Source organism: Procambarus clarkii, chromosome 5, assembly GCF_040958095.1.
Source record: "Procambarus clarkii isolate CNS0578487 chromosome 5, FALCON_Pclarkii_2.0, whole genome shotgun sequence".
Classification (NCBI taxonomy): Eukaryota; Metazoa; Arthropoda; class Malacostraca; order Decapoda; family Cambaridae; genus Procambarus; species Procambarus clarkii.
Window position 1 is genome coordinate 14033134 of NC_091154.1, and position 17139 is coordinate 14050272.

At 46.2% G+C, this 17139-nt stretch overlaps 1 protein-coding gene across 1 annotated transcript in view; it reads right to left on the reverse strand.

Annotated features, from left to right (window-relative positions):
- LOC138351091 (histone-lysine N-methyltransferase PRDM9-like) overlaps positions 1-17139 on the reverse strand; it is a 127567-nt gene that overhangs the window by 20309 nt on the left and 90119 nt on the right. The window contains exon 7 of the mRNA XM_069302722.1: positions 10736-10899. Within this exon, the coding sequence (XP_069158823.1) occupies positions 10736-10899 (164 nt within the window). The remainder of the gene's footprint in view (positions 1-10735; positions 10900-17139) is intronic.

Genomic DNA, 17139 nt, shown 5'->3' on the forward strand with positions numbered 1-17139 from the left:
AAACATATCCTCGAAGCCCAAGGCCATCCTGTCCTCCAGGTGGACACGTTCACTCGACCTCCTCATGGTCGGCGCCGTCAGCCCCTTCGAGTTGTGAAACTCACCTTTGATAGTAGGACCCTTCCGCCCTGTGTCATTCTTGCTGGTGCCAGATGCTCCGTTCAGGAGTACATTCCGTCTCCTAGACTTTGTAATAAGTGCTGGAAGTTCGGGCATGGTGTCCTCAAATGCACAAGTACTGTGCGTTTCTATGCCCCATGTGTGGGGACCAAGTCCCGTCCCGTTTTGGTAGTCGGGCCCCCCAGTCCCAGCTATAGAGGTTTCTTTAGCCCCCGCTTCCCTCTAGGTTGCTGCCTTTGCTGAGGTGTGCTCCCCGGTTTCTCCCCCCCCCCTCCTGCTAGTCCTTCACAGCTCCTCTCGGTTGTCTCCTCCTCCTCCGGACCCTGTCCGTCCACTTAAAATCTGTCCTCTCATTCCCTTAACTCCATTCTTACTAGGGTTACCTATGCTCTCTAACCCTGATTTCACTGATCCTGATTCTGAGATTCTTTAATATGCTTCATTCTTTGCCTTTGTTTCTTCATTGTTCTCTATTGCTGTCCTCTCTCCTTTTGACAATGTCTATTCTTCATTGGAATATTCGTGGCTTTAATGCCAATTTTCATGAACTCCAACTTCTGATTACACAGTTTTCACCGCTTTGTCACTTTCACCTGGTCACTTTCGAGGTTATTCCTTTCTCTCCGTCCCCGCCCCCCAGCTCTTGCTGGGGCCCATAACTCTACTACTCTCTTGATTCGTACTGATGTTCCCTTCGTCCCCCTACTTTTTCATTTACCTATCCAATGTTCTGCAGCCCGTGTCTTTGTGAGTAAATGCTATACGGTCTGTTCCATTTATGTCCCCAACAAGTGTCCTAATTTCCCTTCCTGATCTTAAGCACCTACTGGACTCCTTGCCAGAGCCTGTGCTCCTGTTGGGTGACTTCAACTGTCGACATACCCTCTGGGGTGATGTTTTGACAAATACCCGAGGCCGCATTCTCGAACCGTTCGTCCTCTCTTCTTCCTTGTCTCTTTTGAATTCTGGTGAACCCATTTGTCATGTTCACAGAAAATGGTACCATCCGTTTTCTATGTGTGGCGGAGCAGACGCCAGAGAGAAGGTAAACAGAGCGTACAGGACGCCCGCCAAGCTTGGTAGCTACTAGTCATGTAATTGTTTATATACGTATTAAAGTCAGTAACTAAGCAATGACTTTATATCAACCCTACAACCAAGACTTCCTCAGTAACACACAAACACCACATTGGCGACAAGGATGAACTGGGAACGCAGGTATTTTGTTCAACTTCAAACAAGGAAGGAGCATGCTGTCTCGCCCAGAGGAGGAAGGAGAAGTCGTGCTGTGAGCACCATACCCAATGCTGTGTGCTAACCAATGCTTTGTGCTAAACGATGCTATGTGCTAACCAATGCTATGTGCTAACCAATGCTATGTGCTACCCCAAGCATGTGCTGACTCAAGCTGTGTAAGAGTAATCTGCGTGCCGACGCCGTGTACGAAACAACGCTTTGATGTGTACAAAATCTGATGTTTTGGTTACGAAATGACGCTTCTGTACACAAGGGCTAGGTAAGAAGTCAGTTGCTGCTATATTGTGCACTGTTGTGAACTTTTGCATTAAAATGCTTGTGTGCTTTGCAAAATTAAAGTAATTACAGTGAATTCTTGACTAACATATACAGTGCAGTAAGTGTTTAATATTCTGAGGAACATTTAAGTGATAAGTTTACTTTTATTCAGTAAAAAAGTAAAAATGGCAAATATACCTCAGTTTCCTGCATTTGATCCTGACTGTGACCAGACAAACCTGTCAGAGGTGGGTCAAATGGCTTAAAAGGTTTGAAAATTTGTTGATAGTTTCTGACATCAAAAGTGCTGAAAGAAAGGTGCCTTTCTACTTCATTATGCAGGTGATAGTTTCTGACATCTTTGACACACTGAAAGACACTGGTGGTGCCAAAGATTATGACATTGCCAAAGCCAAACTAACAGAGCATTTCAAACCAAGGCAAAATACTGCAATGGAAATTATGCATTTCAGGAGAGCCAGACAACTCTCTAATGAAACTGTTGATCAATACCACACACGTCTGCAGGGTTTAGCAGCCCATTGTGAGTTTACTGATATTGACAAAGAAATCAAACAGCAAATAATTGAAACATGCACATCTACACGTCTTCGTCGAAGAGCTCTAGAACTTGTTGATGATGAAAGTTCTCTTACCAAGATACTGGATATGGCTCGTCGAATGGAAGATGCTGCACGTGATGCTCGTGTCATGGAGTGCAGTGCCAACAACGGTTCTGCCACTGTTCCTAACAGTGATGAGGTATGTAAGGTTCAGGGAGGACATCGTAATCAAAGAAGATATCATGCCAAACCTAACAGTAAATTGAGCCGAGAACCACATCACAACTGGGGTCATGGAACAAGACTCAAGCAGTCACAACGACCCACATCAGAGGGTGTCAACAATAAATGTTACAATTGTGGAGGAGACTACCCACACCAAGGTAATGTTTGTCCTGCTCAAGGTAAGAAGTGTTATGAGTGTGGAAAACTAGGTCATTTTGGTGCTATGTGTCGTTCTGCACTAAAGAAACCACAGTCAATGAATAAAAGCACTGTACGAGGATCAGGTCATGGGGGTCGAGGTGGTAAACACAATATTGCACCTCATATCCAGAATGTTAATAATGTACAAGACAACATTTCATTACAACCAGTCTCAGATGACAGTGAATGTGATTATACTTATGGAGTACAAGCAATCACAGAATGGAATGATCTTCCAAACAACCCAGAGACTATAGTATACATTGCTGGTATTTGTCTCAAAGTTCTCATTGACACTGGATCAAACATTGACACCATTGCTGAGTGCCACTATGAAAAATTTAAAAAACAGTTCCCAAAGCTTGAAAACTATAATGGCAAAGCTACTGCCTATGCTTCAAAGGTAGCCTTGCCAGTGATTGGAACTTTCACTGCAGAGATTAAGTCAAAGAGTGCAATGCTCACTACTACATTCCATGTTGTTAGGAATGCAAAGGAGTCTTTACTCAGTTACAAGACTTCAACCAAATTGGGGCTACTTCAGCTTTCTAATGCTGTAGCAGTGGAATCTGCAAACAATGTTGATGGTATTGTTGCCGAATTTTCTGATCGATTTAAATCCATAGGCTGTTATACTGATAACAAAGTACATCTGCATATCAACCCAGATGTAATTCCAGTTGCCCAACCACATCGCCGACAACCATTCCATACTCGCAAGAAAGTCGATGCCGAACTGGATAGGCTGATGGAACTAGATATCATTGAACCAGTAACAGGCCCAACACCATGGGTAAGCCCAATTGTCACTCCACCAAAGCTGAAGAATCCAGATGAGATACGCATTTGTGTGGACATGCGTGTTCCCAACAAGGCAATAATGTGTGAACGCCATCCTACACCCACTGTAGATGATATGATCTACCGCTTGAATGGTGCAACTGTATTCAGCAAGTTAGATTTAAACAAGGGCTATCATCAGCTTGAACTTGATGATGAGAGTCGCTTCATCACAACGTTTACGACACATCGAGGTCTGTATAGGTACAAGCGCCTGAGTTTTGGTATCAACAGTGCTGCCGAGGTATTCCAGCACATCATCAGCCAGGTATTGCAAGATATACCTAATGCTGACAACATGTCTGATGACATCATTGTTTATGGCCGTACCCAAGCTGAACACGACAAAGCTCTTCGTGCAACATTGCAACGCTTACGAGAAAAGAATTTGACACTAAGCCGAGCAAAGTGTGAGTTCAATCAACATAAAATTGAATTCTTTGGACATGTACTTAGCGACAAAGGTCTGTCTCCAGATCCTAAGAAAGTTGCAGATATCAAGAATGCTGCACCTCCTTCAACGTCCACTGAAGTACATAGTTTTCTGGGAATGGCAAACTACTGTTCTCGCTTCATTCCAGATTTTGCTACCATTACGAAGCCTCTATGTGAGCTCCTGAAGAAAAATGCATCATGGTACTGGAGCGATATCGAGCAAAATGCATTTGATGCTGTGAAAGATGCACTAGTAGAGAATGCGACTGCTGCGTATTTTGATCCATCAATGGACATTGAGTTAACAGTGGATGCTAATCCTGTTGGTTTAGGTGCTGTTTTAGCCCAACACAAACCTGGTCAACCAGATTCCAGAGTAGTAATTGCCTACGCCAGCCGTTCTCTCACAGATTTTGGGCAACGATACAGTCAGACAGAGAAGGAAGCTCTTGCTCTTGTATGGGGCTGTGAACACTTCAATGTGTATCTGCTTGGTGCACCCTTCACCACGATAGTCACTGACCACAAACCGTTGGAGGCCATCTTCAATAATCCAAAGTCCAAACCACCAGCTCGCATTGAGAGATGGGCTCTTCGTCTGCAACCATACAATTTACGGTGAAATACAAGCCGGGTGCAGGCAATCCCGCTGATTACATCAGTCGACATCCTGCCAACAGTTTCACCATCACCAAGCATCAGCAAGTTGCCGAGGAATATGTACACGCTGTAACCGGTGATGCAGTCCCTAAAGCTCTCACTCTTGATGAAATCCGTACTGCAACCCTAGAGGACCCAACTCTGCAAGCAACAGTGGATGCATTGACTAAGAAAAAGTTTCCACGCATCCCACCCTCAGGAGTTGACCAAGATGCATTCAAAGCACTTGAACGCATCCAGACAGAATTAAGTGTTACGTAACAACGCGACACCGTGCTGCGAGGTACTCGTATCGTCATTCCAGCTGTTCTCCAGCAACGTGCTCTGAAGCTTGCACATCAAGGACACCAAGGTCTTGTTAGGACCAAACAGCTGCTACGAGAAAAGGTGTGGTTTCCTGGCATTGATCGTCAAGCAAAGGACATGCATGATGCCTGTGTCCCTTGCCAAGCTGCAGTGGATACTTCAAGACCAACACCTCTACAACCTTCACCACTACCTGCTGCACCATGGACGGAAGTATCGATGGACTTCTGCGGACCACTACCAACTGGAGAGTACTTGATGGTAGTCATTGATGATCACTCACGTTATCCAGAAGTAGAAATCATCACTTCCACATCTGCAAAGGCTGTCATCCCGAAACTCGACAAGATCTTTTCAAATTTTGGCATTCCTGAAGTTGTCAAGACGGACAATGGACAAGACTTCGTCAACTTTGCTGAGCATATTGGATTCAAACACCGCCTTGTGATGCCACTACATCCTCAAGCAAATGGAGAAGTTGAGAGATTCATGCAACCTCTCATGAAAGCGGTACGCTGTGCTCATGCCGAAGGACGATCCTGGAAACAAGCTATGTATGCTTTTCTCAGGAACTACCGTGCAACACCACATGGAACACTGGGCAAGTCGCCTGGCGAACTTTTATTTGGACGTCCTACGAGAATCGCACTACCCGTCATGCCAGCTGAGGTAACGGATAAACGTCTCGCTCAGAAGGATGCACTAGCCAAAGGCAAAATGAAAATTGCTCATGATCAACGAACAAAGGAACAATTCATAAAGGTTGGAGATACTGTTCTCGTTAAAAAGAAAAAAGAGGGAAAGCTAGATATGCCGTATGATACAAAATATAAAGTGATTAGTGTAAAAGGAACTATGGTAACAGCGAGTAATAGAGACAAAGTATAACACGTAATATGGCTTATTTCAAAGTGATTCCAACTAGTGTAGAAAATGATGAAGTACAAAGTCGTGCAAAAGAAAAAGAAAAAATGAGTTATAACTCAATAAACAATTCATCAAGGGATGCTTTTGTATTTGGGGACTCTCGTCCTAAACGTCATGTTAAACGCCCTACACGATATGATGATTAATTGTGTTCCTATGTAATGAAAAGTATTTACTTATTATGTTAAACTAAATTTAATATTGTTTGAATAATGCAGATATCTCATTCAATATTTTGTAACTTTGTATTACAGTTTCTTTCATGTTTGTTTAACATTGCATACTGTATGTATTTTTAACATTGAAATCCTTTGTGGAAAAGATTAAGATGTTTAAATTCTTTGTGTGCTTAATTAATGTTAAATGTATGCAGTATCTCTTGATATGTTAATAACTTACTTTGTGTCAATAACTTTGCTTTGTGCTACAAGCATGGTAGACATCCTGTATTCATTCTTTTTAAAGAAAAGGAGGGATGTCATGTTCACAGAAATGGGTACCATCCGTTTTCTATGTGTGGCAGAGCAGACGCCAGAGAAGGTAAACAGAGCGTACAGGACGCCCGCCAAGCTTGGTAGCTACTAGTCATGTAATTGTTTATATACGTATTAAAGTCAGTAACTAAGCAATGACTTTATATCAACCCTACAACCAAGACTTCCTCAGTAACACACAAACACCACACCATTCATGTGGACTCCTGCACTCGTACCCTTTCCGATCTTGATCTTTCTCTCTGCTTGTTATCCCTTTACTTAGATTTCACGTGGCGGGTTCTTGATGACCTCTATAACAGTGACCATTTCACCATCCTTGTTACCTATTTCTCTTTTCACCCTTCTCTCTCCTTCCCTAGGTGGCAGTTTGCCAAGGCTGAATGGAACCTATTCACCCACCGTGCTACTCTCAACTGACCTCTCCACTCTGCCTAACCCTCGAGCCCTCCTCCTATTTCATGACACCGTCTTTGACGCTGCCGTCCGCTCTATTCTTCGCTCTACCTCCCGGGGCATGCGGAAGTGTGTTCCCTGGTGCAATGCGGAGTGTGCTCGGGCTGTCTGCTGTAAGCATGCAGCCTGGAAGAAACAGACGCCGACAGACGGCTGATTCTTTTATTTTGTTTCGGAAAGCAAGTGCAGTGGCCCATAGGACCATCTGTACAACTAAGCATTTGCGTTGGAAATCTTACGTTTCCACCATTACGTCCGTTACTCCCCTACCGGAGATCTGGAAGAAGATCCGCAAGGTTGTGGGTAAGTTTGTTCCAGATATCTCGCCGGTTCTTCACTTCTGTGGTACTCTTGTGGCGGACCCAGTGCAGGTCACGACCGAACTGGGTTCCCACTTTTCTTCTGTTAGCTCTGGTTCTCATTTTCCTCAATCCTTCCTTCTTTGTAAGCCCGTTCTTGAATCTCGTCCCTTAGATTTCCACACTCGTCCGCCTTCTCTATAACGATCACTTCTCTCTCTGAACTTCAGTCTGCCCTGGCCCTCTGTGGTTCTATGGCACCAGTGCTTGGATGACATTCATTATGAGATGCTTCGCCATCTCCCTCCTTGCACATCTCAGTATTTACTGAGTCTGTATAACAGGTCTGGGAGTCCTTGTCAGTCCCTGAGAATTGGCTCGATGCCGTTGTACTTCCTATTCGGAAACCAGGATCTCTCGGGACATCCCCTAAGGACTTCCGCCCTATTGTCCTCACGAGTTGTGTCTGCAAACTCTTTGAGCTTATGGTAAATGTTCGTCTGATGTGGTTCTTGGAACACCATCACCACCTCTCCCTTTCTCAATTTGGTTTTTGCAAGTGCCGCAGCACAACTGAAGTCCTGGTGAACTTGGAGGTCTATATTCGTACTGATTTTGCTGCGAAGACCTCCGTTGTTGCCGTCCTCTTTGACGTGGAAAAGGCTTATGACACTACCTGGAGATATAGTCTCAATTTCGTTCTTTTGGCCTTTGTGGTCATCTCCCTCTCTTCCTCCAAAGCTTCCTCTCTCCTCGTTCCTTTCGAGTTATGCTTAGTACCACTCTTTCTGCCTCTTTTCGGCAACAGGAAGGTGTACCACAAGGTAGTGTTCTAAGCACTACTCTTTTTCTGGATGCCGTCAATGATCTTCTTTAATCCCTCCCTTCTGCCATCTTCTCCGCTCTTTATGTCGACGATCTGATGAGCTGACACTGGCTTCCTATCTCTCCAGGACCACTGTCTTCGCTATCTTGCACGGTCTTGCACGGAGAAGGGGGCCGAAACAAGGGAGCGCACCTCAGCAAGGGCAGCAGCTGAGAGGGAATCAGAAGCTAAAGAAACCTCCATTGCTGAGACAGGGGGCCTGACCACCGAAATGGAAGGGGACGGAGCGAGAGAGTCAGAGGTGGGAGGTGAGGAAGAAAGAGATGCCTCTTTACCTGCCGGGGAGGAAGAAGGCGAGGAGAAAGGCTTACGTTTCTGACTCAGAGACAGGTGTTCCAGCAACAACGTACTGGATGATAGACTCAATTGTCTCAATGGGAGAAGATGTACGGAATTGAACAACATGAAGATTGCTGGGAGGATGACGGACATCAGCCTGGACAGACAGGCGGCGTGGAGGGCCAAGAGACTGGGGGGAGGGATAGGAAGAAGGATTGGGGAAAGAAGACACAGGAGACATGGCAGACTGGGTAAGAAGGGTGGAAACTTCAGATAGAGAACTAGGAAGGGGCCCCTTCGGGACAGAACGTAAGGGAACAGGGGAGGAGGTGGAGGGCGTGTTCGGGTCTAAGGACTGGAAGCAGTTGTGAGACTGAGTAAGGTGGGAAGGATGAGGAGAGGTAGAATGCAACACGCGAGCAAAGGATACGCCAGCAAAAGGGGTGAGATGGCGAACTTGGCGTCTCGCTTCAGGAAAAAGCAGACGATCCTGGTGTTTCAAGTTGAGGACGGCTGCCTCAAATTTATAGTGTATACACGAGCGGGAGAAGGTAGGCTGGGTCTCGCTGCAATTGAGGCAGCAAGCCTGGGAAGAAGTGCACTCAGACTTAGTGATCATTGGCACCACACATGGGGCATAGATACACAGTACTTAAGCATTTGAGGACATTTGAATTATAGAGGACGGAAGGGCCCTACTATCAAAGGTGATTTTCACAACTCGAAGGGGATGACGGCGGCGACCACGAGGGGGTCGAGTGAACGTGTCCACCTGGAGGACAGAATGGCCTTGGGCTTCGAGGATATGTTTAATATCCTCATGGCAGTCTTTTAGGTCTCTAACACCAGTTGCAACATGGTTCGGAAGGAGAACAGTGCCAACACTGGCATTTAACCGAACGTTTTTGGAGACACGCACAGGGGTCTCTCCAATGCAGGACAATGCAGCTAAGCGGGTAGCTGCATCACTGAGTCAACAAGGTATTTATGGAGTGAGAAATCGTCAGGTATAGAATCCAGAGGGAGATCAAAATATTTAGGCCACGAAGCAGGACTAAACAAGGATTGGTACGGATTAGTATGGGAAGGGATCGTGCAAGTGCAGCCATGGTGGGGTCGGCGTTGAGAACCCCCAGAGAGAGAGAGGTTAAAAGGTGCAGTATTTACAATGAGGGTCTGAGCCACGTTAGGGGACGTGGTGGTCACCGATGGGGGCGTATGGCTCGACCCAATCACAGAGGAGGGAGGGGAGCTGGGATAGTAGTCAGGAGGGTCAAAAGAGAAGCTAGGTCTGGGCCCAATGTAGCGGGGGTGACAGAGCCTTGTCTTCCAACACAGTCCGACTCGGGGGCTTGGTCGCCCACCCCACGAGCCTGAGAAGTTATAAGAGAAACAGTATTCAGCGACATGGAAACATGAAGTAATACTTCCATTCACGAATGTGCCCTCACACCCTTCACGGAGCAACAATTAAGAGGCAGGGCACCCAACAAGAGACATGTTGCTGATTTTGCCGGGGGCCCCCCCATGGGTGCATCGTGAGTATACACCCCACAAATGCCATCTTAAGAACCATCAGTCCATCGAGATCGGGTTCAGCGACGAGAGGAGGATTAACAATAAAAGGACCCCCCTCCCTCGCTCGAGACATTGGGTACTACAGTTCTACGGGTGCAAGAGTATGCCTCCTCAAACTCCCGGGCGTCAAAACAAAAGAAGGCCGAAAGAATAATAAAAACAGGCAAAAGGTCGGTGGAAAATTACAATTAGAAATAAGAAGAAGAGGGGGGGGGGGAGAAAAACGAAACATAAGGAAAAGTTGTCCAGCATAATTTGTGAGGACAGCAGCAGGAGCACAAGGCTACAAAAGGACAGAGGACTGACCCATGGAGCATCACTCTCTGGCAGCCGCCCACCAAGCCCCCTCACGACAACAGTGGGATGGGCAGGGAGGGGGTATAACCATTTAGTCCACCTGGCTTGTAGTAAAGTCACAATATATAACCATTTAGTCCACCTGGGTTGTGGTAAAGCCACATAACCATTTAGTCCACCTGGCTTGTAGTAAAGCCTCAATATAATCATTTAATTCACTTGGCTTGTAGTAAAGCCACAATATATCCATTTAGTCCACCTGGCTTGTAGTAAAGCCACAATATATCCATTCAGTCCACCTGGCTTGTTGTAAAGCCACAATATAACCATTTAGTCCACCTGGCTTGTAGTAAAGCCATAATATAACCATTAATCCACCTGGCTTGTTGTAAAGCCCAATATAAACATTTAGTCCACCTGACTTGTTGTAAAGCCACAATATAACCATTAATCCACCTAGGTTGTAGTAAAACCACAATATAACCATTTAGTCCACCTAACTTGTTGTAAAGCCACAATATAACCATTAATCCACCTAGGTTGTAGTAAAGCCACAATATAACCATTTAGTCCACCTGGCTTGTAGTAAAGCCACATAAACAGTTAAATAAATATACACTAAGCCACTATGGGCAAAAATATGTCTAGTATTACCTGTTTATTTTGCCTTTAGTCTTGTAGTAAATCTGTCTCTTGTACTGGAAGGCGGCGAGGTTTGCCTCCATCTGGCTGGTGGAGCAGTTGACGTAACGCATCCAGTTACTGACACTGGCGTCAACCCCATCCACACATGTTCTCCCACCTCCTTGGCCACGAAGCTGCTCACATTAGTATACACACAGCATTAGTGTAATGATATACATGCCTGGCTCTCTGCTCACATATAATATACACACTGTATTACTGTAATGATATACATGCCTGGCTCTCTGCTCACATATAATATACACACAGCATTAGTGTAATGATATACATGCCTGGCTCTCTGCTCACATATAATATACACACAGCATTAGTGTAATGATATACATGCCTGGCTCTCTGCTCACATATAATATACACACAGCATTAGTGTAATGATATACATGCCTGGCTCTCTGCTCACATATAATATACACACAGCATTAGTGTAATGATATACATGCCTGGCTCTCTGCTCACATATAATATACACACAGCATTAGTGTAATGATATACATGCCTGGCTCTCTGCTCACATAAATATACACACAGCATTAGTGTAATGATATACATGCCTGGCTCTCTGCTCACATATAATATACACACAGCATTACTGTAATGATATACATGCCTGGCTCTCTATCTCAAATTATATCTATAATTTTATAGATTATAAAATTGATCTTTACTATATCTCTCTCTCTGTGCATCAAATTTGAATGGTCCCCAAGCTAACATGCATCAGAGAACTTTACCCCTGAAGGATTCGAACCCGGACAGCCAGGGCTCCATGCCCCTTGGTGTGTCCAGCACTGTTACCACTAGACCACACTGACTGTATGAGAGAATTGGAAGTCGTCTGACCCATATCCCAATTCCCAACATCTATCCCATTCCCATTGGGGGACCAATGGGTCTTGAATGGTCCCATAGGGGACCAATGGGTCTTGAATGATGCCATTGGGGGACCAATGGGTCTTGAATGGTCCCACTGGGGACCAATGGGTCTTGAATGGTCCCATAGTCCGGTCTTGAATGGTCCCACTGGGGACCAATGGGTCTTGAATGGTCCCACTGGGGACCAATGGGTCTTGAATGGTCCCACTGGGGACCAATGGGTCTTGAATGGTCCCACTGGGGACCAATGGGTCTTGAATGGCCCCACTGGGGACCAATGGGTCTTGAATGGTCCCACTGGGGACCAATGGGTCTTGAATGGTCCCACTGGGGACCAATGGGTCTTGAATGGTCCCACTGGGGACCAATGGGTCTTGAATGGTCCCACTGGGGACCAATGGGTCTTGAATGGTCCCACTGGGGACCAATGGGTCTTGAATGGTCCCACTGGGGACCAATGGGTCTTGAATGGTCCCACTGGGGACCAATGGGTCTTGAATGGTCCCACTGGGGACCAATGGGTCTTGAATGGTCCCACTGGGGACCAATGGGTCTTGAATGGTCCCACTGGGGACCAATGGGTCTTGAATGGTCCCACTGGGGACTATTGAAGCTTGAAGCACAAATAATACTCGCGTGGCCCAGCATGATGAAGTGATCTGATAATATATCTGAGCCCAAAATGGTCACTGAGAGCTGTCGGGAATTGGGTTAAGACTTCCAGTTCTTTTGTACAGTCAGTGTGGTCTAGTGGTAACATTACTGGACACACCAAGGGGCATGGAGCCCTGGCTGTCTGGGTTCGAATCCTTCAGAGGTAAAGAGTTTTCTGATATATCTCTATTTATCTCTAACTCTATCTTCTCTTTCCCATTCTGTCTCTCCCTCTTCGCACATTTTCCCTCCCTCTCTCCCTCCCTCTCTCCTGTTCCCTCTCACGTTAACCTAGCCATCCTCCCTCCCAGTGGGTGAAACATGTTTGAGTAATGTTGAATTTACATTATGTCAACATTATCCATATTGCATCAATGTGATTGAAGTTGCATCAATGTTATCAACGTTGACTCAACACTGATAATATTGTAATAAGTTGAAGACACTCTATGGACAGTGAAGCCCACATGTCATGCTTCATAGGACTTGTTGGTTGTCACAATAGAAGCCAATCCTACTTTAAGGGGGGCACGGGGGTCGTCCCCAACCACCCTATGACACTCCCCATACAGTTACACATCACCCTGCAAAGTTTGTTGAAGCTCCAAGTATCTGGCCCCAAGCATCTGGCCCCAAGCATCTGGCCCCAAACATCTGGCCCTAAGCATCTGGCCCCAAACTGGAGGCCAGATGCCCGAAGTGTCTGTTGAAGCTGGCCCCAAGCATCTGGCCCCAAACTGGAGGCCAGATGCCCCAAGTGTCTGTTGAAGCTGGCCCCAAGTATCTGGCCCCAAGCATCTGGCCCCAAACTGGAGGCCAGATGCCCCAAGTGTCTGTTGAAGCTGGCCCCAAGTATCTGGCCCCAAACTGGAGGCCAGATGCCCCAAGTGTCTGTTGAAGCTGGCCCCAAGCATCTGGCCCCAAGCATCTGGCCCCAAACTGGAGGCCAAACTGGAGGCCAAACTGGAGGCCTCTCTTTACCCCTTCCCTACCCCCTCCCCTCGCTCCCCCTTTCCTACCCCCCCCCCCCCCTCTCTCCCTTCCCTACCTCCTCCTCCCTCTCTCCCCCTTCCCTACCCCCTCCCCTCTCTCCCCCTTCCCTACCCCCCCCTCTCTCCCCTTCCCTACCCCCCCTCTCTCCTCCTTCCCTACCCCCCCTCTCTCCCCTTCCCTACCCCCCCTCTCTCCCTCCTCCCTCTCATCTCCCCCATGTTCTCAGGTTCGGGATCGTTCTCGACGCACACTCGAGAATTCTGGGTTTGAATCCCGTGCGGGACAGAAATGGTTGGGCACACTTCCTTTCACCTAGTGCCTCTGTTCACCCAGGAGTAAGTAGATAGTCAGCTTGTTGTGGGGTTGCATCCTGGGCGGGGTTAGTAATGCCACCTTGGGGGGTAGGGGGGGCCTCGATATAAGCCTAACATGTATGAACACACTCGGGCTTCCTGTCCCCCGACACAATGAATTATTATTATTATTGTTCCCCTCATGTCCCAACCCGCCCCACCAACCTCCACAGACAGACATTTATAATTATATAGAATAAACAGGATGAGTGACTGGTTCACGGAGTACCAAATCCCAGAAGACATTGACACATTTGTTGATGACCTTAATAACCACATTAAGCACTGTCTCAGAGTTCCGCGCCCTACGCCTCGCCGCAGTAACCCTCAGAAGAAGACAATAAAATGGTATGAGAACGACTACATAAAGATGCTCTATGCAAATGTTAGGAGCATGAGATGAGAGTACCGGAGACATCCCACTGACAGCAACCAAGAACTGTTTAAAACTGTGTCAAGTAGCCAGGGAAGAGAAGATTAGACAGCGGGAAAGACAATGGCTTGAGTTCACTAGCTCCATTGGAAGAGAAACATCTGCAAGACAAGTGTGGGCAAAAATAGCTAAGGGTGGCAGAGCCCGGCCTGCGGCTCACAAAGACCCCCAGGGTAAGGCTGAGGAACTAATTCACAAGTGGAGTGATGCAGCATCCTCCTCCTCCTCCCTCCCTGCAGAAGAAAGCAAAGAACAGCTCCTGCGACATGATGACAGAAGAATTAGGATAACAAGAGCACTGTCTAGTGATGACGAATATGGGGAGCCAATCACAGCCCAAGAAGTAAGGGGCGCTATGAAAAAGGGTAAAAGTACAGCACCTGGTGAAGATGGCGTCACCTACGACATACTCAATGCTCTGTGTGAAGTGTCTGGGAATCCACTACTCCACCTGTTTAACAAGTCATTCCTAAGTGGAGTGTTGCCCACACAATGGAAACACGCAATAATTGTTCCCATACCGAAGCCTAATGACCCTGGTAATTACAGACCTATCAGTCTCGTGTCATGCACTTGCAAGATGCTTGAAAGGATCATCCTAAACCGACTGTTGCACAAAATAGGCAGGTTAGGGGAGGGGGTCAATGGATTTGTTAAAGGACGGAGCACAGCAAATTGTAAAGTTAATTACTTGGCTAATGACACGGCTAGGTACTCTGTATTTGTTGACATCAAAGGAGCTTTCGACAAAGCACAGGGGATTGCGATCCTGGACGAGCTTGCATGCATGGGTGTCAAGGGGAGACTCATGAAATGGGTTGAAGACTACCTCACAGGAAGGAAAGCTAAGGTCTGCTTCAATGGAGCAGTCTCCAGAACAATGAATATGGAACTCGGGACCCCCCAAGGCGGAGTCTTAAGCCCTACACTATTCAATGTACTTATGAACGCCATTGCAAATATTGATTTTCCGGAAGGAACACAACAAGTGGGATATGCAGATGATGTCCTAATACAAGCTCCCACCTTGGGGAAAATTAAAGTCTATTGAACTCCTCGGAAGGAAATGTATTGAGCTCAGTTTCACTCTCTCCACAAACAAGACAAAAGCATACTATCATCACAAGAGGGGAGCAAATGAAGAACTACAAATTAATGGTGTAACACTTGAATGGGTTGACCACAATCGGTACCTTGGCGTCACTGTCGGCTCTAACAAGGGGAAGAAAGAGGAGCTCAACCAACTCATAGGAACATGCAAAAGTCGACTCAGGGCACTGAAAGCTATGACCTGGAATGGGCATGGAGCCTCTATTGCCGTGCTTAAAATGATGTACACAGCCTATGTGCGCTCCGTCATAGACTATGCCGCACCAGTTCTGTGCACCTACTCCCAAAGCGATATGAAAAGGCTCGAAAGCATTCAGAATGAAGCCATGACAATCATTCTTGGAGTTCCAAGAACTGCCAAAACGTCCAATCTACAAGAGGAGTTGTCTCTCCCCAGTGTTAAAAGCAGAATTAAGGAGCTGAATGCTAAGCTTGCAATTAGGATAGCCAGAGATCCCCATTACAATGATATTGCTAAGAAAAAACTGAGTTCTGTGCTACTTTCAGGGGGAAACAGGAGAAGCAAAAAATGGCATCACAGATCAGTCTGCTACCTCGAAGAACTTTACCTGCTTGAGCAAGCCCGTGAGCTCCTGCCTGTAGAGAGGTTACCTCCCTGGGAGGATGACTCATGCAAGATCATCATCAATGAAATGGCAACGAAAAAGTCCAACATGATACCACAAGAAATGAGACACAAATATCTTAAGGAAATTTATAAAGAAGTCGGAGATGAACTAGATCAAATCTACACTGACGGGTCATCTAACCCTGTCAATGGCAGGGCTGGTGCAGCATACACTCTAATTAAGGATAATGCTTTTCAACGCAGAAATGAAGAAAAAGCGCGTATTGAGAACTATGCCTCTTCAACGCAAGCAGAGTTAACTGCCATTGTTATGACGTTAAGGTTTCTTGAACGGAACACTAATGGTGCAGTGATTTGCACTGATTCAAAATCAGCACTTCAAAGCCTAAGTAAAAATCGGGCAGAAAATCCTGCAATAGTTGCTGAAATTAAGAAAGCTGTGAGAGTACTTACCACTCAGGGAAGATTCGTCAAGTTTCTGTGGATCCCCTCCCATGTTGGAATATGTGGGAATGAACGAGCAGATGTGCTGGCTGCTGAAGGCGCTGAAGGAGACCATATTGAATACTTCATACCCAAGACTCTACTACAAATTAGAGGTATTGTCAGGCAACATCACCGTGACAAGGTAACTGAGGAAAGGAGGATAGAAGCACAAACCAGTGAATCTGTACAATGGTACAACATGGTTGCAGCTGGCAATCCCAATCATTATGGACAAAGAGGAGGAGGACGCGGGAGAGAATCAGTAATAGCGAGAATCCGTCTTGGATACAAATATCCATGGAGATACGGAATGGAAACAACTGTTGATCAGCGGAGTTGCAAAAGCTGTGGTGAGTGTGACGGACACCGCCTTGACCAGTATCTACGTGAATGTGAACACCTGAGAGACATTAGAAGTATGTGTAGAGTAATAAACCCAACATTGTTTGAGTTAGGAAAACACTATTTGTCAAATATTGATACTGTTCTTAAAAGATTCCCCCATTTTGCACCCGCAAGATAACGTAAGCTTTTAAGGGTTGACATATGTTAATCTTCTTGTTTGAGGAGCTGTTCACTTGAGACAGTTAAGCAAGTCCCAGCTGTACTCACCTAGTTGTACTCACCTAGTTGTGCTTGCGGGGGTTGAGTTCTGGCTCTTTGGTCCCGCCTCTCAACCGTCAATCAACAGGTGTACAGATTCCTGAGCCTATTGGGCTCTATCATATCTACACTTGAAACTGTGTATGGAGTCAGCCTCCACCACATCACTTCCTAATGCATTCCATTTGTCAACCACTCTGACACTAAAAAAGTTCTTTCTAATATCTCTGTGGCTCATTTGGGCGCTCAGTTTCCACCT